Here is a 27,552-nt window from a genome sequence, read left to right on the forward strand (position 1 = left end):
AATTAAGTGGGTGTCCAACTGTGATTTAAAAAAAAAAACAACTCTAAATCTAAATATTATTTAAATTACTGCGTAGTCATTCAATAATGTCTGCTTGTCTATAGATGTTTTTCCCCTTAATAATGACAGTAAAAAATAACCAGGCTTTTCATTAATCACCTACTGTCTCCAAACGATATGACGTCGGGGTGATTTGGTTGCGAAAAAAAAATGAATTAAAGTTTTCAAAAATGTGAGACTTGGGATACTGAAGAAAATGACTGTAATCTCTTAATGGGGCAAAAACTAAAATGTTATATATCTGTTCATTTCATAGTTTGAACTATTTTTAGCATCACCACCACTCCAGCGATATAATAACCGGTTTCTTTTGGTTTTTTTTATGGGGGGGGGGGGGGAGGTTGGAGAAAGGGGGGGGGGGGCGGCGGTAGGTTAAATTTGCTAAAGTTGGTCTTGGAAAGTCATCTATTTCTCAAATGTATCTCCTGTTAGTACGAAAATGATGTCATCAATTGTTGTCTTAAACAATACTAACCCATTTGTCAAAGAATACGGAGCACCCAGCCTTGCAGTGGTAAAACTCCGTTTTCTAATTTAGACCAGAAAACGTAGACATTTTATACCGATATCCAATAGATTATGATAACCTCCAGCTTTCGAAAAAAGGCGTTTTATTTCTCTCTCTTTCTCACTGTATGACATTACACTTATTGCTTCACCTACCGATCATGTCATTTACTATTTTTACATCGAATTTATAATGCAAATAGCTTTGAAAGTTTGAAACATGGGGCGTACATTTTGAATGAGCCAGGATGGCCAAATTAAATAAGTAAATGATACACACATTGATCTATTTATTCGTATTATTATATTTCACGTATCTACCACGCATCTAAAAATTAATGTACGTAGAAGTGTCATGTATAAATTCGTCCAATCATTTTGAACATTGTAAAAATTCATTGTATACTTAAAATATTCCATGTGTAAACTAGGACACAATTGTATAAGACAGTCGGTTGTTTAAATAATAATTTTTATTATATATTTATTCTTTTCAAATCATAAAAATGGAATGTCTCTGGTGGAAACAATCTTGTATTTTTTCTCTCGAATGATAAAAATCCTCATTTTTAAAATTACCTATAAACTTATATTATAGCGATACTTTTGTCAAGCCTTCAGATAAAATCGATATAGAGAATACTTTTTGAAAAAAAAAAAACAACAATATCCATCGGCATGGCATTGGTTACATCTCTAAGTATGTACGAGTACCTTCAAAATGACGTACTTTGTTCTTAAACTTCCCTCGACATTCGTCATTGAATTAGTATGTATATATAAATCTATGAAAAATAAAGAAATTAAAAATTAAAAAAAAAATTATATATATATATATATATATATATATATATATATATATATATATATATTTTTTTTTTTTTTTAATAATGCCTTTTGCGCTACGACATCATAAGATATCGTCGCCTAGGCATTCCACGAAGGAATATAGATAACTCATCAAACAAGATGTCTGATGTCAACAGGAATCACCCATGTTGTCCAAGTGAGCATATATATATATATATATATATATATATATATATATATATATATATATATATATATAGAGAGAGAGAGAGAGAGAGAGAGAGAGAGAGAGAGAGAGGTAGGAATGAAAGGAAGAAGGGGGGGGGGGGGCGTAAGAACGTGGAATAGATTTAAGATAAGAAGCACCTTCACCCACAACCAATGACTTCATTCGTGTACCACCTCACTCCCCTCCCTTTCTTCCTAGACCCATTATCTTTCATCCGCTACTGAACGGCAGCATTTAGTTTAATCATCGATTTATGGGGCTTTAATTAACCAAGGGCGTATAGTGCTCATTTTAATAATTGGGTCCAGACGTACGCGTACTCATTCGAATAAGTGGGTCCCGATCTTTTCATTGATATGCTAATCATGTGACTCATCGATGGCCATTCTCCTAAAACCAGTCTTCAGATTATTAACAAAATTCTCATATTCACTTATCGTTTACGGTAGTTCGAGAGACAAATTTGAAAAGTTGTGAATAGAATTGAGCCAGACACACATTTTCAGATGTTTATTTTACTTAATTAAATGCAGATACACATGTAAAGTGGGGATGATAATTGATTATAATTCTTTAGTGACGTCACTCGTACATGTTTCCGGACTCATGGAAAGTCAACCAAAGAGTTGAGGGTTTATGGCAGTTGTGCCAGTCCCCAAATTCTCCAGTCTAGAGGGTGTTAAAATATTAAGTCATACAACTACTAGTCTAAGATAGTATTTGACAGACTTCAATAAATATAACAAATCGGACGCAACGGGCTTGTTATAATCACCACCACCATGCAAAGCAATTAACAAAAAAAAAAAAAAAACCAATAAAAAAACATGATATGATGTTTGTTTACGAAAAAAGATGTTAAACATGTTCCTAGCGGCTTGGTACCAACAGCAGCTTTTATTGTAATTTATCTTCAAGCCAGTGCTCTCTCATACTAGGGCTGTGATGAATAAGTGAATGGATCCCGGGTCTACCGATTACAAGCAGCAAATAGTAGGACAGGAGTCGGCAACTTGCATCCCGGATAAAAGTATTCATGAATACTTTTGATCCGGCCAAAATTATTTTAGTAAATAGACCAAGATTTAATATGTTTATATTTGAAGGGAACAATAGTCAAACAAATCCTAACATATTTGTAATTATTTAGTAAAATCACAAAAAAACGAGTCTTGACTACATTAATCATTTAATAGAAATCAAATATCACCTATAAACATGAAGAAAACTCTATGTACAACATTTTGATCTCGTCGATGGAATATCAATCGTCAATCTGACATAAATCGAGGTTAAAATAGATTGACCTTTCTTATCTCGTGTCCTCCCGCTCTGGTTACCGGCTACTTTGGTATTTGTCATTTGTTGTTGTCGACTGATGTCAAATTAATGGTAAAAGTTACGTTTGATTTCAAAATTATTCCATCTCTCTCAGTCTGGTTCAAGAAAATAAGTTGTCCGCTGATTCATGTAGTACCAATTTTCAAAATGCGTGTCTGAAAAAATCAAATGAAAATTTGTTTTTGAGAATATTTTTGACTCATTTTCTCTATTGTTCATTCATGAATCTGATTAGATAGTCGGCAACTAACGGAAATATTCATCCATGTAGCCAGTAACTAAAGTCTCGCGGAAAATCCCGGCTCTTGTTCAAACCCTTTTAGTCAGTGAGTGGTAGTGTGCAACTCAAGCGATACTGGGTGTGACTGTGGACCAATGGGTGACAGTACTTGCAAGTTTTGTTTCAGGCGCCGTGTTTGTGGGGTTAAACATTTACACACCTGTGAGACTTGAGTGAGTTCCTAATTAATTGTAAGTAGCACGGACATTTTAGGAGTGCTGTAGTAAAACTAACATGGTAATCTGTATGGTATTCAGTTCCATAAAGCCGGCTGGTGGAATAAATGAGGCAGTTAAAACTTTATTGGGCACAATGAAAAGCCGTAGAAATATATACAGTAAAAGGTAATAAGCCTATAAGTTATTATTTTTCATCACCCTATTATTACATCACAGTTATATTTGATCAGGATTTAAGTATTTTCTGGGACCGGTTTTGTCCTGAAAATATTGTTTACTGTCCTTTTTATTTATTTTGAACTTCTCAAAGTTTTCTATAATTCTGGTAAGCTTGTATGTCATACTGAATTTCTCCTACATCGGTCGTGTGGATGTTATTGTATGATGGTCTTTTATAATTACTATAAACAAAATTAATTGGATATGAGTACTTTAATTTGGAATAACTTATTTATCCACTGTTTCTGTTTATGACACATGTCCTTTATACACATTACATGTCAATGCCAATCCATATTGAAACAAGTGTTATTATTTTAGTGTCAAATTTAATAGTCTTCTATGTTTGATTACCATACGATGTACAAATCTTTGACTTTGAGAAGTAAGTTGCCCAATTTTTCATAACAATCCATGAGAGGAGGTTCTCTAAAATGAGTGGTATATTTTTGCTCTCTCTCTCTCTCTCTCTCTCTCTCTCTCTCTCTCTCTCTTTCTCTCTCTCTCTCTCTCCCTCTCTTTCTCTCTCTCTCTCTCTCTCTCTCTCTCTCTCTCTCTCTCTCTCTCTCTCTTTGTATTATTTTTTTTATTGTTTTCCATTTGCATTGTACACTTTTCCCGAAATTAAAACAATTTGTTTTGCTTAGTCCCCAGCAGTGGTCTTTTGCTGAGATGAGCACTGTGAGATGGATATTCCTTGTATGTGAGAGTAGACGGTATTATGATATTTTTTCGTGTACCTACTCATTTGGTTGTTCTTCATTATTGTAACATATTTAATCTTCACTATGTTTCAATTATTTGAACGCATCCCTATTGGTGGAAATGTTCTGCTAGTTTCTTGGTGGAGCTTAACATTATTTCAGACGAGATTTAGCTATTTCTCTTTACTGTCATATTCTTTCAATGGTGATCGTAAGCACATTACATCTGTACAATTTGAGAACTTTAATGAGCTAGAATACTTTCAAAACAAGTGTCTAAGAGACATTTTCAACATATTTTGGTCTACAAAAATAAAAACAGTGATCTATTAAAGAAAGCTGGCTGCGCTAGTATTGAAAGCCAAATAAAAAGAAGGTGGCGTTGCCTGGGCCTTGTGGTCAGAATGGAAAAATGTGTCACTGGACGGGAAGAGAAATCGGGAGAGACCTAAAGAAACCTAGCGAAGGATCATGGAAAAAGAATTAAAGCTAGCAGACCTGTCCTGGAATACAGCAACCGCAAAAGCAGCTGGCCGCAAAAAAAAAATGTAGATGTCTGGTAGATGCAATATGTTCCTCAAGACCCGAAGAGGGTTAATTAAGTAAGTAAGTAAGTAATGAGGCTGATACAATCTAAAAGTACGACAAGCGTCATAAAAACCGAGAACTAAACACTTTTTGACAACACAAAGGACAGGGCGCGTTGGTCATGAGGTCTCCACAGCTGACGAAGAAGAAAACCCCTATAAAATGTGATATGGGTCAACATGGTTAGTGTGGTCAGGCTCAAAACGCAAATATTACAGCTGGCGAAATGATAAATTAATTCTTGGCTTCCCTCAAATTTATCATTTGTTGCACTTTATTGTTTTATGGAGATTTGCAATGTAGCAACACAGTTGCCTGGAAAATACTATATTTTCATAGCAAGCTTTATCAAATACTCTGGACATACAAACAACACTGTAATGATTTGTAAATGATTACGTTCAAATTTAGTTCCTTTCATATAGTATTGCTATGCTGCCATCATCTAAACATTCATATTCTTCTTCTTCTTCTTCTTCTTCTTCTTCTTCTTCTTCTTCTTCTTCTTCTTCTTCTTCTTCTTCTTCTTCTTCTTCTTCTTCTTCTTTGGTGTGTGTGTGTGTGTGTGTGTGTGTGTGTGTGTGTATGTGTGTGTATGTTTCGACCTTCACTCATCGGAGGAAATTTAAGGAAATTATAATTCACAAATTCAAAAGTCTATTTTCATGAGCTCTTCAGACTTTCAAAATCACAATATCAGGATTTTGCCGATGAAGTTTTCGTCAACGGATGCTGGCAGCCTTTATTTCATAATCTAAGAGAGATATAACTTCAACCAACAAACGTGCAATGTAAGATTTGCTAATCTTGTTCAGGTGCACACGCTGAGGTTTGAAAATCGAGTTGAAATACAGTAAAAATAGAACTCGAGTTGCCAAGATTATAATGCAATGCCTTATCCACTCCGCCACTGCGTATATATATATATATATATATATATATATATATATATATATATATATATATATATATATATATATATATATTTCCTATATACTTGTATACGACCCTGACTGATAAGCCTTTATCATGTGCTATGTGTCTCTCAAGCCATGTCTTTATTGTTATACGACTTAATAAATTTAAATACCACTCATTCCCAAAGCGCAAACAGTCGAATCGTGGCATTAAAACTGCATTAAGGTCTCGGAAATTGCCTCGACAGAACAAACCAGGAACAGAATATCGGCAAGGGACAGTTTCTGCTGTAGCTGTAGTACTCGGAATGGGAACTGTTTAAAAAGATTTCCCCAGTAAACTTTTACATAAATCATGAATCGATTAACTTGTCAAGAATTCTCGAATCTGAAACTTCAATGAAGTATTTTAGACTTTTTGACAAGTCAAGTTACAGATTATCATCGGTTTTTGAAATAATAGTATTCTGGGAGAAGCAAAAAAAAAGTGTTGTGTCATATCATGCCACAACAATTCGAGCAGTTCACCAAGAATGTGTTATATAAAGAATTGCATTTTATATCTGTAAATGGAATTGGCATTAAGGAGCTCATCTTGTTTCAACTGAATCAAGACTATAAATAAAGTTATTGAGTTGATTTCGACAATTGTATCTCTACCCGTTTTATTAATTATCGATCGATGTAAAATGACTCCCCAACTTTTCAAAATGTCATTAACCAGTAAACTGCCGTGCCCTGGAAAAACTCTTATTTAAAAATTCGACCAAAAAACTTGTCCCTCTAATATCGATAATCCATCATATTTGAAGAACGAGTTTTCTGGTCAAAGGGTTAAATACGAGTTTTTCCAGAGTTCTACAGTCCATTGGTTGAACCCGTGAATTATTAAATATAATACACTCCTTATCTACAGCCTAGGGTTTGGGGTCTTTTGGAGAGTTGGGCGTCTCCTGAATCGATCGACATCTCAAAGTTGTACCTTTTTGGCCAAAAAAAAGGTTTTAAAAAACATGTGTTTTGTCCATCAAATCTGTATTTATAACGACATAAGATTGTAAATACCATTGGATATATTGACACATAATGATCGCTTCGTATAAATTAATATAATAATCGTGTACCATCATCTTCCATATTTTTATTTGTAAATTTGTGCACAGATTGTATTATAAAAATATGTTTCTGTCAAGGAAAGCTGTTTATTTATTGTGTGAAAATCTTATTGCTTAGTTATTGGTTTAGTTTATTGTTCTTTTTGTTTGTTTCTTTCTTTGAATGCGTCTATTTAAAACATTAGAAAGCAATGCATATGTAGACAATAATACTTAGAAATTTGGTGGTAAGAAGCAATGAAAATTGAAAAGATTGACAAGAAAAAAAATGACATTCTTTTTATATGAAATAGACATCTGAACTATAGCATCTTCGTGTTAATTACTTGACAGCACAGAACATTGCACATAGTTATTTTCATTTTGTTTTGTTTAATCACATGACGAACGTTGACTGTATTTGTCACTTGATATGACTTGTGTTGTTTTTCCCTTTTTTTCATCAATTCGATTATATTCACCTGTTGTAACGTGTATCATCAAAATTATAATTAATATGTTTTTTTTCTATCACAACAACAATATTATAACAAGGCCAATGATAAATCTGCTGAGCCTCTGACGAGGAATCAACCAATACCTCTCTCCATTGAAATCATGTCACGGTAATTAATTTGTCTTTTTTCTGTACGGTATTTATAAAGGTGATGCGACGTGTACTTCTTCATAAGTCTGATATCCAAATTGTTATAGTCTCATTGTTGTAATGGAAATACCAAAGTAAAATAATGGCCCTTACAATAATATTAATCAAACCCATTAGTTTTTTGTTGTTTTTATTTTTGTGACATCTGGTCCGAACCCAGCTAACACTAGTATTATTCATAGAATTGTTAATGCACAAAACCCACTGTAATACTCTTATAAACTATCGCCCATATAGAGTGATTGTCCTCGAAAGGACCCCGGAGTATAAAATTTGTGACTTTTTAAAAATCGAATATTTCGTATTAGGACACAAACTTCTTTGTTCAGACGTAATTTTATAACCGTCTTTCGTTTATGTTGGATATATTTCCATTGATTTAGGTTACAATATTGCACAAAATATGAAAAAAAACCACGTCATTATCCCCTCAAAACAGTTAAAAAGCGTGCCAACGGGATTTGCCACAGGACAAAAAGAAGTAGAAGAATATTTCTTTTAAATTTCAAAATTACTTGTTTTGAATTTTAAAAACCCAGTGTCATATCCAGTGTAACGACCCTTAAAATCATGAACGGCTCTTTTTCTATCAAGTTTGTTTTTCCTTTTCCTTTTTTGTGCAAGCACCAAATGAAGACCAACAGAATCATTTGCGACAAGTTTTATTATAAGATAGACTTGTTTAAATGGTTGAAGAATACGTAACATCATTTCGCACTGATTTGTATGAGATAAAAAATAAAGTAGGTATATTGTATTATATAGAGACTCATTGTTGAAGATGCCATGCGCTCTATAAGAGTCTATTATTATTATTATTATTATTATTATTATTATTATTATTATTATTATTATTATTATTATTATTATTATTATTATGATATGGCTGCTGCGTGCTCAAAACGCTAACAAATAATGCCTGCCAAGGTTTAGATGAAGCAACAGACCACTTTCCAACTAAGTCAACAACACCACTCTGTAACGGCAGGTGCTTTGAGGCAACAGAAAGGTATCGCTGATATTTACTGTCTTTAGCTGCATGAGTTGCCGTCTACAGGCTGAAGACTCGAGGTTTCAATTCTCAATTTTCCTTGGGTTTGCCTCTCTTCTTTCATGTAGAGTCCAGCGTAATGCGAGTGTTTCCATTGCAACAATGAGACCATAATCATTTGGGTTTTAGATTTACAATTATGTACACTTAGATTACACACCATAAAATCATCACCATGGTTATTGAATAGACAAAACATCACGATATTATATCATCACTCAAATTCCAAAATATATTATTCGTCCTTCTCTTTCTTGTGTCTGACTTCATTTTTTATTTGATTGCTTCTTATGTTTCATGCCTTGGTTTACACAGATGATCTCTTTGTTGTTTATATATCTGGCCGGTAATCAGCCGATCGTATGTTCGATAACTAGTCGAGGAAACCTAAATTTTAGGATTATTGTTTTATGTTGTTGTTGGTGGTGGTTGGGATGATGTTGTATTTTCTGTAGCACATTATTATTATTCTCTTCTTCCTTTTTTATCTCACACACGAACCTGCTCCCAATGTTGTCAGATGATTAAGTGGGAAGTCACTTGTCTTATGACTGAAAAAGGTGTGAGTTTGAATCCGTTGTCGAGAAATTAAGATTTTAAAGACCATTCAAACGCTCTAAAATAGAATTTTTATGTTGACATCACACTACTACTGACAGTGATGGAGTCGGGTTATACGCTCTCTGGTTAGACATTCCAACCCAATGTTTGATACGCTTTAGTCTGCGCTATTATGGAATAAAATAAATAAAATAAAATTCCCTTTATTCATCCGAAAGGGGAAATTTGTCTCTAGGCAGGGTCTATTCCAAGGGAAGACTGAAATAACCCAGGCGTCAGCCGCAGTACAGCGCCGCAAATTGAGCTAGGGGGAAGTGACTTGCTCAAGTCCACACAGCATACAGCGGGTGATCGAACTCGGTACCTTCCGGGTACGAAGCAAAGACCGTACCGCTGAGCCACTATGCCGCCATAACAAATGAATTAGTGCGTCTGTGATGTACAATAAGCTTATTTTGATTAATAACATATTACATTATTACTATATTGCAGTGGTTTATCCACGAGAAAGACCAGCCTTTAAAACAAGGATTGATAGGTGAAAAAACAGCAAATTGATCTCCAGCGGTGTAAGAAGAGAAATGATGGATGCGAAAATTAATCGATTGTGTTGTGGATTAATACATCGGTTAAAGAATCAATTAATATATGTTGGATGGGTGGGTGACTAAAACAAGGTGTATTTACAATACAATAGGAAAAAAACCCAGTTAATTTGTAACAATATATTTCTTTCATCATCAAAGTATTGATAATCATACACTAAAGTAATTTTGTCAAAATAAAATCAGAGTTCAATATTGAATAACTTCATTTGCAATCAGTCGTTTCAAATAATCGATAATGGATTAAAAATAGATAATATTTCAAAAGCTTATCCGTGATTATTATCACTATTCTCAATGCGCTTTACAATATTCGTTCTTGCTAATATACAATTTCCATCTAATAGGCAAAACACAGCATGCAATTTTTTATTGCTCTGTGCAGTCTCCTGGACAAAATGGCAATTGTATGCTGTTTTATAAGAGGATAACTCCGAATAATACGACCATATTCGATAGGTAGATGGAATATTGTGTCGATAGATTTTCGAAATGGGTTAACGTCAGTACGTTGACATAAGTTTGAACCGAGGAACAATAGCTAGAGATGATTTTGGCCTGATACCACACCTCTGTGGACTAAAGTGTATGGACCCCTGACAAAGCTGGGGAAGAACGGAGCTCCTTCACAAACTAAACATTCAAACATGAGGAGGGACAAGGAAGAAGAAGAAAAATGTAGAAACTTCAGCTAAAGAAAAAAGCGAGTGGGTCGCTGTTGTGACGTTGTGAGCTTAAAACGATAGAGGGGAGTTACTTCTTGAGCGTGGATGAAAAATGGAGCCAACATTCCTGTTCAGATTCTGAAGTTCCAATCACACAGTCAGTAAACAAATTATAAAGGAATTAATAGGCTTCAGCAGTCGTGACGTCACTTCCCTCGTAATGACGCATAGTAACTTAGTAACTGGTTCTAAACAATCGGAACAACGCCCATATGAAATTCTTCTCCGACGAGCATAAATGTGAATCCAGAGGAGAAAGACATTATAAATTTGATCATGTTTTGACTTTTATACATTCTGATCACATGACATGTGAAAATATTCTAGCCAGCATGAAGAATAAAAAGTACCGATTTTCTTGTTTAGAACCAATCTGCTCGTTGCTGGGCGGACGTGATATCAGACTATTGAATCCAATTGTCATGTCTGAAAATCTTCACATGACAGATTCTAGCATTATGCTGAACCGACCTCATGTGGTTTACGTAATTTTCTGACACTCCTCTCACCCTATAAAAACAGTTTGTGTGCACATAATGTCCAATAGCATTATTGTGCCCTCTCTTTGACAGAGACAAATTATGACATAATACATTAATATTATTATCTTGTAGTGGTTTTATTTACGGAACGGGTCAGCCATAAAAATAAGCTTGATAGAAAAAAAATCTGATCTCCAGCGGTAAAAGAAGAGGAATGATGGATGCGAAGATTAATCAATATGAGAAAATGGATTAACTAGAGCATTTTGTATTCGGGAATATTCAATATACGTACTCAAAGCAAGGGGTTCCTAGCCAACAGCAACACTTAACATGCAGGAAGAGACATCTTTAAGGCGATATTACCACATTATGATAATTTCCATTCAGGATCAATAAAGTATATCTTATCTTATCTTATCATATCTTCACGACAAAGACAACGCTGTTAACGATCAGGTACTCATTTCACATCCGAGTACGATGAGAGAATGTGGGTAAAGATACTTCTCCGGAGGTCTCAACTATGCGCAGCTCAGAGCGGGACTCGAACCCTGGACCTTCTGATTCAGTGGCTAGTGTATACCACTAGACCATTATTGCCGCATACATTGATGAACGAAATAATGCATAATAGGTGAATGAGTAGATAAATCAAGAAGTTTTGTGAACAATACAAAATATGGTGAGATGGTTCACTGGATAAGACATTACACTTCTGCACGAGTTTGAGCCTCGCTGTCAACATCTCGCACGTTGCGATCATTATGGTCTTTACTTGAAACAGAACCTAAAGGAAAGCCTTTTATTGCCCTTGTCGATTATTGACTTGACCTAGTAAAGCTGTGATTGTAAGTGTGTGTACATAGATGACAAATGAACAGCAATTGCCTTTCCCTATTTGTTCTTTTTTAAAAAAAACTTTTAACTTTAGCCATCCTCTAAACTTCATCATAATCATGTGTGTCTATACTACATCATGTGTATTTTTTTTTCCGAATGAATTAATGTTACGATACAAAGACATGGATTTGAACCCAGGAACCTTATCTAAAATTAAAGCGGATAGGGCATGCTCTCATTACATCACAACAATAGATGATAAGCACGCCATATAGATAGCATGTGCTTGGCTAAGAAGCTCACAACATTGCCATCCGGAAGTATAACGGACCAACACACAAATCTTTCTGTAACCTTGAAAGTTTACAGTCTGGTTAATACAGTTTAGTGAGAATTACTCATAAACGCGGATGGCAAAAAGCAATAACAATGACCCGAGTGACGTCAACTTCATACTCTCTATAGGTATTCTGGTGTATATCTCTGGTAAAACAGATTTTGTTTTCTTTTGATATTATTCTCTGCTGGCAATGAAAGGAAGCTACTATACACTGACTTTGTAACATTTTAACAAAAAATATTTTGCACGATTCAAATGATTCTTGTTTTGTCAAGTAGTCTTTAAGCTCAAGACTAAATATCTGTAAGGGTGTGTATGAAACAGTAGCAGACAAAGCAGAAACAAATACAAGAGAGAAAAAAAACAATCCCAAAAGTCAGCCTGTCTCGACTAGAGATCGAAGCTCAGACGTCAACTTCATACTCTCTATAGGTATTCTGGTGTAGATATAAACTCTCTGGTAAAACAGATTTTGTTTTCGTTTGATATTATTCTCTGCTGGCAATGAAAGGAAGCTACTATACACTGACTTTGTAACATTTTAACAAAAAATATTTTGCTTCATATGTTGATCAATTCAAATGATTCTTATTTTGTCAAGTAGTGTTTAAGCTCAAGACTAAATATCTGTAAGGGTGTGTATGAAACAGTAGCAGACAAAGCAGAAACAAATACAAGAGAAAAAAAAAACAATCCCAAAAGTCAGCCTGTCTCGACTAGAGATCGAAGCTCAGACTTTCTGATTATGTATGTCACTTTAAGCTCTTTAACGTTAAGTCTCGGATTTAATTATTTCAGACAAGCTGGGGAAATAATTCAAATCGATCAATTTAAGACGTAAAAGTTTTGTAGCCAAAATGTAATATGGTGTTTTTTTCAGTGTAGGGCAGTGACGAGGCAACTGGTTTTCATCATCAACTAACGTTGAATTGAGTTTGGGATACTTTAGAATAAATTACATAATGCATAAAGAGGGTTTTATATCATTTTTTAAAAATACATGTTATGGTACTCTGTGAATATTAAGGTAAAGAATGAGAAATACAACGAGAACTGAGGTACGTGGCTCACAATTTGGTTTTGTGGCAGATCAAGAACTAGAATTGTCATTGCCAAACTAGCTACATTAATAAATAGAAAAGTAAAAAGCTGCTAATTTGCGTTTTGTAGATTGTAAGAAGGCATTTGACAGTTAATAATTATGAAGATATCATATATATTTTTGTTCAGCTTAGAACATACTAGAGTCTAACAGCAACAGCTAGAGTTGGGGAAAGAAAAATTTCGCTTCATGCAAATAAGAAGAGATATGCAACAAGGAAGCATATTAAACTCAGATCGTTTTAATTTTAAAAGTAAAAACGTCAGAAGAGACAAAATAAGAACAGGAAAGATATTCAAATTGAACAGCGTAGAGAAGCTTTGGCAATCTTAAGCGCATAGTGTAAAGCAGAAATACAAGCATGATATTTATTTTAATCGTGGGATTTTATATAGAGCAATATTTACAATGTGCTAAACTAACAGCAACCTTGAGCATGTTGGACGAATCATGCAGCGTGTAAGGCGTTATTATAGTCTATGCTCGCCAGAGACATCTTGCTATCTGCCTTTTCCTTGAAGAATTGTTTTCCCAAGGACTCAACTGGTCGCAAGCCTGAGTCCATTAGACCACAAAGCCGTTTGATTTCAAAGTTTTTGGCTAAACTATAAAAACTCCTTTTGTGTTTTCCTTATGAATATACACAATCTAACACAATTTTGTTGAGATGGGCCACACACAAAATTATAATTACTTTGCCACAATTACATCACCTGTGTTTATATTTGAACGGCGAAACAAAGAGAAAGAAAAGTATCAGTTTCAAACACATTTCTTCAATATCTAGAGCGTGCGAACCCGCGCGGAGTTTAATATCCATTTACAATCTGTGCTAATAACAAAAAGTGCTTTCGATCCTCTTTTTTTCCTAAGCGAAACCATAATATTGTCTAGGATAACATCGGCCTTAAATCCTCACGACTTTTCCGCTATTTTTACGACCACGAGTTTCCGATACTGTGACGGAAGATTTTATCTTATTTTCTATCTTTGGCCTAGATGCACTAATGATAACATAACCTCGTGACCTTAACATAAACAGACTCTATATTTTATCGCCATCTTTTAGTTCCCTGACAGCTTCATTCCTCGAAATGGATCAATAAATTAAGTAGCTTTTCTGTCGCTCTCATTTGTATAGTCTATGGTGGATCAAAAACAACGTTGGTAAACTTTGGTTGAGTACCAGATAAGGTAAACACATACACGAAATATAAAGATGCATTATATTATCATTAAGTTTCACAAAATAAAACTTAACTCATGTTTCAGCAATGGATAACTGTAATTTGAGTTTAAACTTAAATGTCTTGTTTAACCATTTAACTGCGGTACCCTGGAAACACACGTCTTTAACAAAAATGGCCAGAAAACTCATCCTCGAAATATCGATCGATTTATATGACCCTTATCTTGGCAATAAACTCTTAAACCTGGGACCTGGGAGTTTTTGCCAAGATGAGGGTAATTTAAATCAATCGATATTTGAAGGACGAATTTTCTGGCCAAATTTTTTAATACATATTGTTCGAGAGAACTAACCAGAGCTCACTGGCAAATCCTAATAAAGTAAAATAAAAACAGCAAATGAAAAACTCAGTAAGTAGTTGAATATTTTGATACCTACCCACATGTGATATTGATCGTTTGTATGTACTGATATTTATTTTCATTCTCTCATAGCCCTTAATTAAAAGAGAGGAATAAAAGATGAATATTATCCTTCTTTTACGTGTGAAATGAAACAGAATAATATTCATACACTAACGCTTTTTGACTAGATGATAAGACTAGAGTAGGGATTAGACCAATTTTATGAATTCCAAAAGTCTTAACTTAAGTAGACAGAAAGTTTGCAATGAAGAGGGTAAACAACCTGTCTTTTAAGTTCTCTAATATTTCATTTTTTTATATCAACCGCAAAATTGTGTAGAATCGTCTTAACACTTTTATTTATTTATTTATTTATTTTTGCGAAAGCCTGAAACGTAAACAGCACATACCAATAACAATAATGCAGCACTCTTGAAAAAACACATTTTTAAAATTTTGGCCAGAAAACTCGTCTTTCAAATATCAGTCGATTAAAAGAATCCTTATCTTGTCAAAAAGCTCCCAGACCTGGAGATTCCGAAGTTTACAGCGGGTACTCATTGTATAAAGATTTATAAATCAAGGTCACAATTTCATAAATGATTCCATCTCCATAGGCAGGATAGTACAACTTTTTTCAGACATAAATTCCGAAGACTTTTTTTCAGAGCAATAAGAAATCATTCAATATTACAACTGTCAACACACTAACTGATTGGCACTCTTGTGTATGTTACCTTTTTCTTTTTTTTTCCCCTGGATTTATTTAACTCGTTTTATAGCCCTTGGTAGATCTATTTGGAGGGAGCCTAAAATCTTTTTGAAAAAAAATGTTTAAAAAGAAATACAAACAAATAACAAACCCTGGAACAATAATGTTATTGGTGTGCATTTTAAAAAATGTCATATTCAGTATCTTTTGATATGAAAGATAGCGGGTTTCCTCAAATTAGATAATGTAAGTTCCGGTTCGCGTCCAAAAGCACCAAAACTGACATTTGAAGTAAACAAATATAATGTTTATTATACGATTCTATTGTGATTGGTGCTAGAAAGAAATAATGGTATTATAATAAACATTAATCGTATAACCATTCAAAGTCCTATCCATTCTTGGTAAATTTGAATGAGTTTGAGCAATTTTTTAAAAAGCCTCAGAGAATCCAAACATAAAATTCCCTCACGCTAAATTAAACGCTGTAGCCTAAAGTCTTAAGGGAAAAGTATCCAATTAATGAAACAAATTGTAATTTCAAGAAAAAAAAGAGTAAAGAACACAAAGATTAGAAAACAAATTCAAACATTTAAATTGCGTAGTCCTATAAATTTACCATGATCAAATTACTTGACAACGCTCATCTAATCTTCACAATTAGTTATATGAAGCCAACTTTCCATTTCACGCAGAACAAGTAATCTTTTAAACGTCCATCATATTGATAATGTATCATGAGTCTTAAAATATCCATCCCATCCAAAAACCATGTACTCGGTCACACATACACAGGTTGAGTTGGACAAAGTATGTAACTTAAGAGTTTTGCCAAGACGAGAGTTATTGATATCAATCGATATTTCAAGGACGAGCTTTGTGGCCAATATTTTGAATACATCTTTTTCCAGAGTACGGCAGTTAACTGGTTAAAACCGAAGGACTGTGTAACAAGATGAGACAACATAACGTCGCGACTCCAAAACCAAAACCATCGAGAGTTTAGAGAGCTTGCCTCTAGCATCATAGTTTCATTCATTTAGATCGTTATGTATATATCAGTTGGGAAGATGTCAATTCTTATCAACCATAATAAGTTGTCTTTGCCCGATAAATGATTTGCTTAACCTCAGTCGCTGATGGTTCCAATCCAATCCAATAGATTTAGATGCACTGTGCATGTCAATCCATTGCGCAGATTTTTAACAATACAAATATTCTTTTTAATATATAGACGACAACATCTCTATATAATTATACTGTTTGGTAGATTATCTAATTCATTGTTTGTTTGAGGGAAAATTCTATTTTTGTATGTGTCATTTTCATGTATAGTCTGGTGGCTTTGCATTTATTTCTTGAGGAATACCTGCTGTTTTGATTATAATTATGAAGGAGGTGCGATTGGTGTGTTCTGTTGATTAACCAGTTTTGTACTCAGTGTCGGAAGTTTTCTATCGTAGTTGTTTTATAACGTTTGTGACATAGCCGTCTTTTTTTTTTTTTTTCTACTCAGCAGGCGTTCTTGTACTTTCAAAAGTCAATTTTCTTGGTTCTTGGTCTACACCCGAAATACCTTTGTCCTCCTAATATTCTTTGGAAAAAATGAATCCCGTCTTCAAATAATTTTAACCTAGGACAAATGATAATGATTTTCCACCACTCTGTAATGAATTATGGATACTGATAAGGAAAGGTTTGATTTAAGATTTGTAATGCATAAAGTAGGTACTATTGCTTGGTCCGATTCGATGTAGATCTTTTTTTCTGTTTATATATGATTAAGATCGCTTAATTCAATTTCCAAATTTGAAGAAATTGTCATTGTATGAAATTGTAAAAGGTAGAAATGAAGATGAGGTTTTTAAGTTACTAAAATCTTATGCTGATATCGGAGTCAAATGATAGGTAAGGCATTAATTGTTTTCCTGTATACAGCTCATCATTGCAAGATACTTCTCTGGGGATTCTTTGAAGCTCCTTCAGAACGTGGATTAAAGGCTCAATTCAACTGAGAAATTTAAGTTCATTTCAGCTATTGTCAACAAACCGTAACTGCATATTTTAATTCAAAACAAACTTCAAATTTACTAACCCTTCGGTGTCTTATAGATGTGGAGAAAAAAGAAATTGCGACATCTTCCCTTCTCTTTAACCACAAAATCAAAACTCAAAATTCAGACGTACTCGACGTATTGCAACACTACAAATCACCCTTCTAAAGTGACACAAAAACCGATGTAATTTTATCTAACTGAAACTGACAAAGAAAATTATTGATAAACGCTTCGTTCAGACAATAAAATCCTCACTATGTGAGGTTAGTAAGACGTGTTGTTGAATGCTATGTTATGGGATGCACAAAATCCGCAGAGGCAAAAAAAATTGCATCACACGCAAGAAGTTTAGACAGCTTTCAAGTTTTTACACAAGAGGAAGTGATGATACTGCGTGCAACATGGCCTGGTATAGAGCAAGACCAAAAAGCATTTGGCTTGGCATTTTTTCAGAAGTAAGCTTGTACTTTAATATCTTTTTAAACCAAAATGTTATGTAAACTAGGTTAGTAAGATAGCTGTGAATATTTGCTTTTGATAGTGTCAAAGCAATCAGAGCTAGAACTAAATAAAAGAAAAATATAACAACCCAAAATTTCACACAAGAAGAGTGATCAGAATGTTGTTTTTTCAAATATTAATCAGAATATGAATGATGATGCCACACTGTTTAAAACCGTATACATAGGACGGTATGCAAAAAGCGGGGACGATACTGCTATACAACAGCAAGATCTAAATAAATTGCAGTGCTGGGAGGCAAGATGGAATTTCACCTCAAAAAGCGTCATGTCCTCAGGGTGACGAACAAAAAGAAAAACATAATCGACTCAACTATGAAATCCATAACCGAGCGTTTTAGTATGTGGGAATGCAAAGTACCTCGGCGTGACCCTGGACAGTAATATGAAGTGGAAGAAGCGTATTGCCAACACAGCTACTAAGGCATATAGAACCAACAGACAAATCTGCCACTACTACCAATCTGTGAAAAAGAAATGCTATGAAACATATGTCAGGGCAGGGTGCATACTGGAATATAGTAGCTCAGTGTGGGACCCACAAACATCACAAAAAATCAATGAGCTAGAAAAAGTCCAACGTCGGGCGACCAGATTTGTCAGTGGAAACTATGAGCGGGATTTGAGCGTAACTCAGCTCATGAACGATCATTGATGGAAACCGCTACATGAAAGACATTCCATCAGCACACTCCTCATATTCCACAAAGCACAAAACAGAAAACTCGAAATTCCAACTAACCATTTGAAACGGAACAATAACAAAACAAGAAACTCAGCATTTAATTTTGAAATCCCCCACTCAAGAACAAATCATCATCTTTACTCTTTCTTCCCCTCCACCATCCGACTTTGGAACTCCCTACCAACCACTTGTAAACAAGCCCTTTTGACTGATGACTTCAAAAAATCGCTCCCTGCTTCCCTCTAAAACCCCTGTTACGGAAAAGACGGCCATACAATCTTCAGCCTAAAGCTTTAGCCTTAATGTAAGAAGAAGAAGAAGAAGAAGAAGAAGAAGAAGAAGAAGAAGAAGAAGAAGAAGAAGATACTATTACATGCTTCAAAACAAGCTCCTTTTATGACTAATGTTTATCTTTTTATGTGACATGCTGAAACAATCCCATGCTCACATGCAGTGAAGTATGTCATAGATCAAATCTTCGTTAATCACTCTATTGTTAGCCACAATGCTTTTATTTAAAGACTGCACATCCATTTCCTTTTCTTCGTGGGGTAGGGGGTGGAGGGTCATTTAGTGATCTGGATGTTACAATAAAAGAGCTTTTTTGTAATTCAGAAATGCTAAACATTTGTTTTTGTAGCTTCATAGGCAAATATTTGTCTCAATAGCTATACAGATCTCTTAATAACAAACGCCAAGAATGTAACGCTAGTTTTTCATATTCAGTAAAAACATATCGACCACTCTGTATCTTTGTGTTATATTTGATTTGTATCATACACAACATGACATATTTCTTCTTTATATTTCGAGAGCATCGAAGCAAAATAATCACGAAAAGTGAAATGGCAACAAGTATGGAGCCGTTTTGTAAAATGATTGGTTAACCCATCTATGATTGTTAATTTTTGCCAGACAGAAGAAAACAGTTCTTAGAATGATTGAAAATGTGAAGGGCCATTCCTTGCAGAGAGTCACGTTTAGGTAAAAATTGATTTCAAGGATACTGGTATTTAAACGTTTTATAATGAAGTAGAATGCCTCTTAAATCAAGGAGAGTTAAAGATTGTTATTCTATTTTTGATATTGATTCACATGTCTCTAAACTTGCGACTTTGTGGTATTTGTGGGTATGACTCTCATCGTCGGACCTGTAGGTCCCATGATCGAGTCCCACTCTGGGCGGCGCAGGTTGAGTCCTTGGAAAAGGCTCTTTTCTCACATTACCTCACAAATGTAAAATGAATACCAGGCTAAAATAAATGGTAATATTGCCTCACATGCATCAAGTCTTATCCAGCATTTTTGAGTATTGCTGTTGGCTTGGGACTATTTTAATTCTCTCCTTACAAACTACTTTCCGGGATTTTTCCCCCCGAAGCATCATCCCCACCCAGAAAAAAATACTGATTTTTAAAAATCTATAGGAAAAAGTACATGCTATAAACAATTTTGTCGGATGAACGAGGAGCAATCCCGAAAACAACGTTCAGAAGGACACCACAGGGTAATGGTAAAAGGGGGAGACCACTGGAGATTTGGAGAAGAGCCGTGGGAAAAGAGATAACATCCTTCTGTTGCATCTGGGGTTAGGTTCTGAAGCTGGCGGAAAACCAAAGTCATTGGCGCTCCTTACTGTCGACCTTATTTGTTTATGAAACACTCAAAGAGGAGTATAAAACCCACAACAATATACACAATTTTGTTCAGCAAAACAAGTTGTAAACACAGCATTAAGTTCTGATTACTATAACAAAAACAAAAAAATCTTCACATTTTGTGATGTACCAAAATAAATTTGAATGAGAAAATTATTGGTTGTACCGTAACGAATATGATGATTTTCCTATGGTTGGTATAGAGATGGTCAAAGCGCTTTGAGCATGTTTAGTGAATATAGCACTATCTAAAAACTATTTTATTTCTGTCAAATACATAATGTGTTGCTCCTCAATTAATGGCATTTACGTGACAACACATAACAAGCTATTAGAAGGATTATTTTTCATCTGCAAGCAAATATCAAGCATTTCAAAATAACGTATAGGCAGCAGCGTGGCGTGCTTACAGTATAAAGTGGTGCCAGACGAAAATGACTTACACATGCTTCATTTGTGAATATAAAAGAAAGAAAAAAAAAACTTACATACTTGTAAAGTAAATTTGCATGGTGATGTTTCTATCTCTGCAAATCTTTTCAATAGTTTGTTTATAGAAATCACGAACGAATATATTGATTGGAGTTTGGACACTGAGGGAAATGGCTAAAGGACACATGCAGACATTGAATGTCAATCGAACAAAGGGTCATTTCAAAACTTACAAAACGTAAGAATGTAAACAGCCCATAGCCTATTAAAAGAGTACTGTAGTTACGTCATGAAACAACCCCATTCCGCTTCGGAAATCAAACATGACACCATACAAGATCTCTCTCTCTCTCTATCTATTTATCTATCTATCTATCTATCTATCTATCTATCTATCTATCTACCTATCTGTGTGTGTGTGTGATGAACGCGCGCGCACACACACACAGACACACACACACACACACACACACACACACACAAAGTCAAACACGCATATTCACGCGAAGATCATGCATTTAGCATATAGCATCACTATCAAGAAATGTTTAATTTAACTCGTTCACATTCCTTCATATCAATTTTTGCAGCAATAATAATAATAATAATGATGATGATGATGATGATGATGATGATGATGATGATGATAATGATAATGATAATGATAATAATAATACTAATAATAATAATAATAATAATAATAATAATAATAATAATAATAATATATAATAATAATGATAATAATAATAATAATAATAATAATAATAATAATAATAATAATAATAATATAATAATAATAATAATAATAATAATAATAATAATAATAATAATAATAATAATAATAATAATAATATAATAATAATAATAATATATATTAATATATACAATAATCACGACAGAGAGAGAGAGAGAGAAACAAATGAACTTGTTAATAATCGTGATTTCGATAATAATAAAGATGGTCGAAGTTACCATACTATGATTATGACGTAAATGACCCAAATTAGCTATTATTCCCCAGTCCAACAGAGTTGGAGCAAAAATTTCTCGGCACCTGAGGCGGGTTTTTTCTCGTATGTGAAGATGGTAAAAATTCGAGCCATTTTCTCAGGTATTCAATGTGGCAACACTAGTGGCACACAATAGTAATAGCCTTCAATGGTGCCAGCGAAAATCCGCACCTTGCAATCGTTTGAGTGGGGAGTGGGGAAATCCAGTCACTCGCTCAGCCATGGTACACAGTCGCTGACAGTCATCAACGGACTGTGTGAATCGGGAGAAAAGCGTGGATAGAAGGCGTTGTGACAGAAAGGGAGTCTGTTTCGCACTGTTGATAAAAGGCGATATATACCATTTCTCAGTTTTATATATTTTTAAAAATGCTGTTATCCATATTTAAAACATGGATGTGGTGCCAGGCACCATTTGAACCAATAGAGCCACGCCCCTGCGTATATGTCTCTTTTTAAATTGAGCTCATGGCTAACATTGTAACGGATACCAAAACAGAGAGAAATCAGTTTTATTTTATAATATTTTTGTCCTCTTATTGTAATTTACGTCACACATACACACACACAAACACACCCACACACCCCCACACACACACACTGATCTTATTTTGTTTTCTAATTTGGTCTAGAACAGTATTCACTATTTGAAGGATAATGGTTTTCGACCCATAATAATCGACCGTTTAGAGAGAAGCTACGATAAATACAGAAAATATATCAAATTCGGTACCAAAAATTTCTTGAGAAATGTAATTAATCAACGTGTATTGGCCCTGAAACATTTAGTTTCTTTTCAAAAAATTAGATTGTATAAATAGTGCTTTTTTAAAAAGTTCGCAGGAGAGCGTTATTAGTCAGTATTTAAAATTCCATTTTATTTTTTAATAGGCCTGTCTCCACCGAAAATCGAATTTACCAATCTCTTGATTCAAATACGGGTATTTGCAACTGACCTCTACACCATGGGCTCGGCTTCATCAGGATCCATGAGACATATTAAACTTTCAACCTTTCCTTTCACCAATATTTCTGTTCTTTGTTTGCAAGTAATTATTATTGCTTGTCATTCCAAATGGTGAATGGATATTAACAAAGATGTGATGCAGGAAAGATTTCACAGCAAAAATGCATGTTCTTGCGAAGACAAAATACATTAAATCATCCTAACAAAAAGGTAATCCGTATGATGTTAAGGAAGCCCGTTTGGTTGGTTACCAAAATTATTTAATAAGAGCTGAGGTTCGATACCCAGTCGAGGCAGGCTGATTTTTTGAGATGATTTTTTTGTATTGTCCCATCTGCGGAGCCCCAGATTTGAGAGTTTTTGCCAAGATGATGGTCATTTAAATCGATCAATATTTGAAGAACGAGTTTTCTGGCCAAATCTTTAAATACAATTTTCCAGATTACGGTAGTTAACTGGTTAAGAATGAGAACAAAAATTGTATATAAATAACAGACGTACGTGAGCGCTTCTAGAAATACCTCGTTAGCAGTTGACCGAGGACATTCGTCCTACTTTCGTTCTACATTATTAACGATCAGAATATTGATTTTGAGAAATTGAAATATTTACTGCGGTTTAATTGGATTGCAAATAAAGAAGGTAATCAATAGCGCTTGCGTTTAACCGTCTACGGACGTCCTCAAACGTCCACCTTTCTACCAGCCTTACAGAATGAATCAAGATAATATCACTTAGTTCTTTGCTATTGATTTTAGATCTCCAATTGGTTGAATAGTTCTCAGTAAATTTACTCTGTCAGACTGTAGATTTCAAGGTCTTACATAGTTTTGTGGGTTTTACACGTTGGAATAGCGGTCGGAAATTGTTATTATTGTAAACACTACCATTAATAACTTAAATTTTCATATTTGAAAAATTCAACAGGTTTTTCGAGATGGAAAAAAAAATGATCAAATTCTTTAGTAGAATGACGGAAGGTCGAAATGGAACTGTGGATTTTTCTATACTGTCAGAGCACGGCGTTCGTGTAGTGAAGGTATTTTCTCTTGTTATTGAAAATATCAATAATTTGGCGGCTGTCGTGGGTAAACTACATGACGTTGGAGAATATCACAATTACCACGCAGTCACACCAGACCTATTTAATGTGAGTACGTTTAAAATCTATTTTAATATATATCCTAATGTAATTTTGAAATGGATTTAGTATTTATCATGTTATCTTAATCAAAGATAAAAAAGATGTTGAGAAGAGAAGAAGAAGAAGAAGAAGAAGAAGAAGAAGAAGAAGAAGAAGAAGAAGAAGAAGAAGAAGAAGATGAAGAAGAAGAAGAAGAAGAAGAAGAGGAAGAAGAAGAGGAGGAGGAGGAGGAGGTTGATGATGATGATGATGATGATGATGAGGAGGAGGAGGAGGAGGAGGAGGAGGAGGAGGAGGAGGATGACGACGAGAAGAAGCAGGGGAAGGAGGAGATATTCTTATGTCCACTATTTGGATGGAGACAAAGATCTATAACGCTTTCTTGCCATGATAGCAAAAAAAAAAAAACAAAAAAAAAAACAACAAACAAACAAAAAAAAAAACCCAACAAACAAACAAACTAATCATGTGGTTATTATTGGACGTATATCAGACAACTATCTAGAGTGGCCATGAAGCCTGTCTCCGAAATTGAGGAGTTGTTATTCTAAAGTCATTTTAAATATTTTCATCTGGATTTCAATCATCGCAAAATTAAAGGCTTCTTTTTATTACCTTATATTTTTACATGGCAGTAGTGCAACATAAATCTCTTCTGGTTATTTGCTTTTATAAGACCAAATCACCAAAGGTGGTACAACTACGTTGCCCAGTTTGGCAGACAGTCACCGGACATCAAAAATGATTTTTTAAACGGTATTCTAAATTTGCTTTGACAATTAATAGTGTCAACTTTTTTAAAATCAAGATGAAACTGTTCAGTAGGTGCCGCACACATCTGAGCTCAGTGCCTGGCAGTCGACTGAGCTTTGCATTCTTAGACCCGTTCACAAGACTTTGAGAAAACAGCTTCTTGTTTCCTTATAATCAAACTACAAGTCTTCCAAAAACTACACGGCTAGGAAATGGCACAACGCATATGTGAAGATAACGATTTCTTGCAGTCGATTTGCTTTTTAGATTAGTTAACATTACTCATACCCTAAAAATAAAAGGGACATAGTGTCAAGATTTGGGATCAGAACTTCAGGAAAATGTAATGAGAGAGAAATGACCCTAAAGTGAATATTTGATTGTGGGCTGATGCATATAGGCCCGTTTTTCTCAGCAGAGAAACGGTAACTGCAAATTGTGTCTATTTAGACATGCTAGAAGTTTATGCAATCACAACTGTATCACAAGTATATGAATATTAGCCATTGATCATTTTTGGAATTGCTGGCGCTCCCCAAGAATTTGGTCAGTCTATACACGCATTTCTAAACTGCACGTTTCCAAAGAGATAGATTAACAGAAATGGACCGACCGCCCTGCCGACTAGGTCACTTGATATAACTCCGCTTGACTTTTTCCTATCGCGCTACAACAATTGTTTGGTTTATTCATCTCCCATAGCAGTCGTCGTTTTGTTTCGAAACTCTTGCTTATGAGAATATGGGTTGTAATTGAATCGATCACGCCACAAATAATTCAAACCACAAGAAAAGAACTTTAAAATAAGATGAATTTGCTTGCAAGTCGCCATAGCAACCATATTGAGGCTATTAAGTGGAAGAAAATATTAGACAAAATTTTTGCTCATGCCAAAGAGGTACAAAAGTAATACTTCATTAAGACATACAAAGATGGGATGTTGATTTACACCCCATGGCTTCGGCTTAGAACACTGATGCGTTTCTCTGTTTTTACTTCCATTACCTCTTGTTTGGATCCGCGGGGAAGTTTATGAGTATGCGTACATGTAATCAATGTAGATTTCAGCTCCGTATCGCCCTGAGTATCTGAGTCTATTAGGACGATGGATCTTTGCTAGAATTGAAGAAAACAAACTCACTTTGCCTTGCACATTGTGAGTTTTCTAAGTTTTATTAATATAGTGTCACAAATAAATTTATAAATCTACCAGGGCGTCCCTTTTTTGTTTATACAAATTCAGGGTCTAAAACCTTTTTCTTCATGCTTATCTTATTTTGTAAATCATCCTGGTTACATTTCAGATTTACTTCTGAGGTAGAACCCCATCGGTTCAAAAATATGTGTAGACCTACCTGAGTTTGTGAAAAAAACTAATTAAAGATACGGGTCAATAAATGGATAAGTTCTCAATTATTTCTCAACTTTAAGATGGCTGTTGTCTTTGCCAGCTCCAACTCTAGAGGGAGGTTTTCTTTTGAAAGGAGGTCTTATATATATAGCGACTACTGGCCGAGGAGACATGACGCCTTCTAGGGGATATTACAATTTTTTTCGGACAAAGACGAAGCTATTAACGTCCAGGTACTCATTGTACACCTAAGGACGGTGAGAGAATGTGAGTAAAGAGCCTTTTCCAAGGACTCAACTATACGCCGCTCAGAGTGGAATTCGAACCCAGGACCTTCCGATCCGAAGGCGAGTGTCATACCACAAGACCACATAGTCGCATATGAAATGTGTTAGCAACCAGTCTTTATAGTCTCTGCAACATTGTGTCGTGTGATGCCATCGCGGCGTATTAACAGCATGTCACTTGTTTTTTATCAAAAGGTCAAGACTTGGGATCTCGGTGGAAATCCTAGGATTTTTCTGATGAATTCGGAGCGTATATTATAATTCTATTCCATACATTTTCATTGCATACGTCGTTTAAAACTTATATGTTTTCATTTTCAAAAATTAACTGCTCTGTTTAAAAATGACACTTTAACTAAATTTTTACATTTGCTTTTTTCATTGCAGTTTTTGTGGCCTCCACTTCGAGACACAATTAATGCCCAGTTAGGTGAGGAGTTTGACAATAAAACAGAGCTTGCTTACAAGCATCTTTTTGATTACATCGAGTTTCAAATGACAAAAGGGCTGAAAGCTTGTCAACAACGGGCAGAAGAAAAACCTCAAAAGACGAGACAATCAATAGTATCAAAATTTACTTTCGTTTGAAAATACTAAACGATATAATCTGTTGTTGTTGCCTATAAAGTATATTCTCGCATGCTGTATGTAACATTTCTATAAAACCAAGAAGCATACTTACATTTTCCAACTTAAAATCCATATCAAACTTTAAATGATATAAACGTTCAAAAAAATGAATACATGTGTGTTTGTTTGAGTGTCATGGATATTTTAGAATCGCATTTTAACGATTTTCAAAATTTGCATTGCATTTCATAATTCTGTACTTACTTGATTCCAGCACGCCGGGCGAAATGGACAATAGCAATTGCTTGCTATCCTTTGGATAGGGCGCTACTCTTATGTAGTTGCTCTGAATTAATTTGTCATAAATCGGAAACCTTTCCTTACCAATAAAAATACTGATAGGGATATTTAGTTCGGATTTTCTCTATCGCCCCCCAGAGACCAAATTTTTAATTAGATGGATTAAAAACAAAAGTTAACCACAATGCTTCATTCTCATTTGGTTATT

At 34.7% G+C, this 27,552-nt stretch overlaps 1 protein-coding gene across 5 annotated transcripts; it reads left to right on the top strand.

Annotated features, from left to right (window-relative positions):
• Window positions 1–15,899: 15,899 nt before the first annotated feature.
• LOC144964742 (neuroglobin-1-like) lies at window positions 15,900–27,547 on the top strand. Of its 5 annotated transcripts, XM_078899330.1 has the most exons (5): window positions 15,916–15,961; window positions 16,521–16,660; window positions 17,548–18,121; window positions 23,867–24,089; window positions 26,862–27,547. In XM_078899330.1, exons 3-5 carry the CDS (start codon window positions 17,961–17,963, stop codon window positions 27,060–27,062), a joined length of 585 nt encoding a protein of 194 aa, XP_078755456.1. In that variant the 5' UTR covers window positions 15,916–15,961; window positions 16,521–16,660; window positions 17,548–17,960; the 3' UTR covers window positions 27,063–27,547. The 5 variants fall into 5 exon arrangements, with proteins under 5 accessions (XP_078755448.1, XP_078755456.1, XP_078755438.1 ...); XM_078899322.1 differs by lacking the exon at window positions 16,521–16,660 and having other exon boundaries at window positions 15,900–15,961; XM_078899312.1 differs by having other exon boundaries at window positions 16,521–18,121.
• Window positions 27,548–27,552: the final 5 nt, after the last annotated feature.

This window comes from Berghia stephanieae, chromosome 1 (assembly GCF_034508935.2).
Source record: "Berghia stephanieae isolate SIO BIC M18660-M18661 chromosome 1, UCSD_Bste_1.3, whole genome shotgun sequence".
NCBI classification, from domain to species: domain Eukaryota; kingdom Metazoa; phylum Mollusca; class Gastropoda; order Nudibranchia; family Aeolidiidae; genus Berghia; species Berghia stephanieae.

Coding starts and splice junctions, on each gene's coding strand:
- LOC144964742 (XM_078899322.1), top strand. CDS start 17,961: ATGGGATGCACAAAATCCGCAGAGGCAAAAAAAATTGCATCACACGCA. Junction 18,122..23,866: donor GGCTTGGCATTTTTTCAGAA/GTAAGCTTGTAC, acceptor AAAATTCAACAG/GTTTTTCGAGATGGAAAAAA. Junction 24,090..26,861: donor TCACACCAGACCTATTTAAT/GTGAGTACGTTT, acceptor TTTTCATTGCAG/TTTTTGTGGCCTCCACTTCG.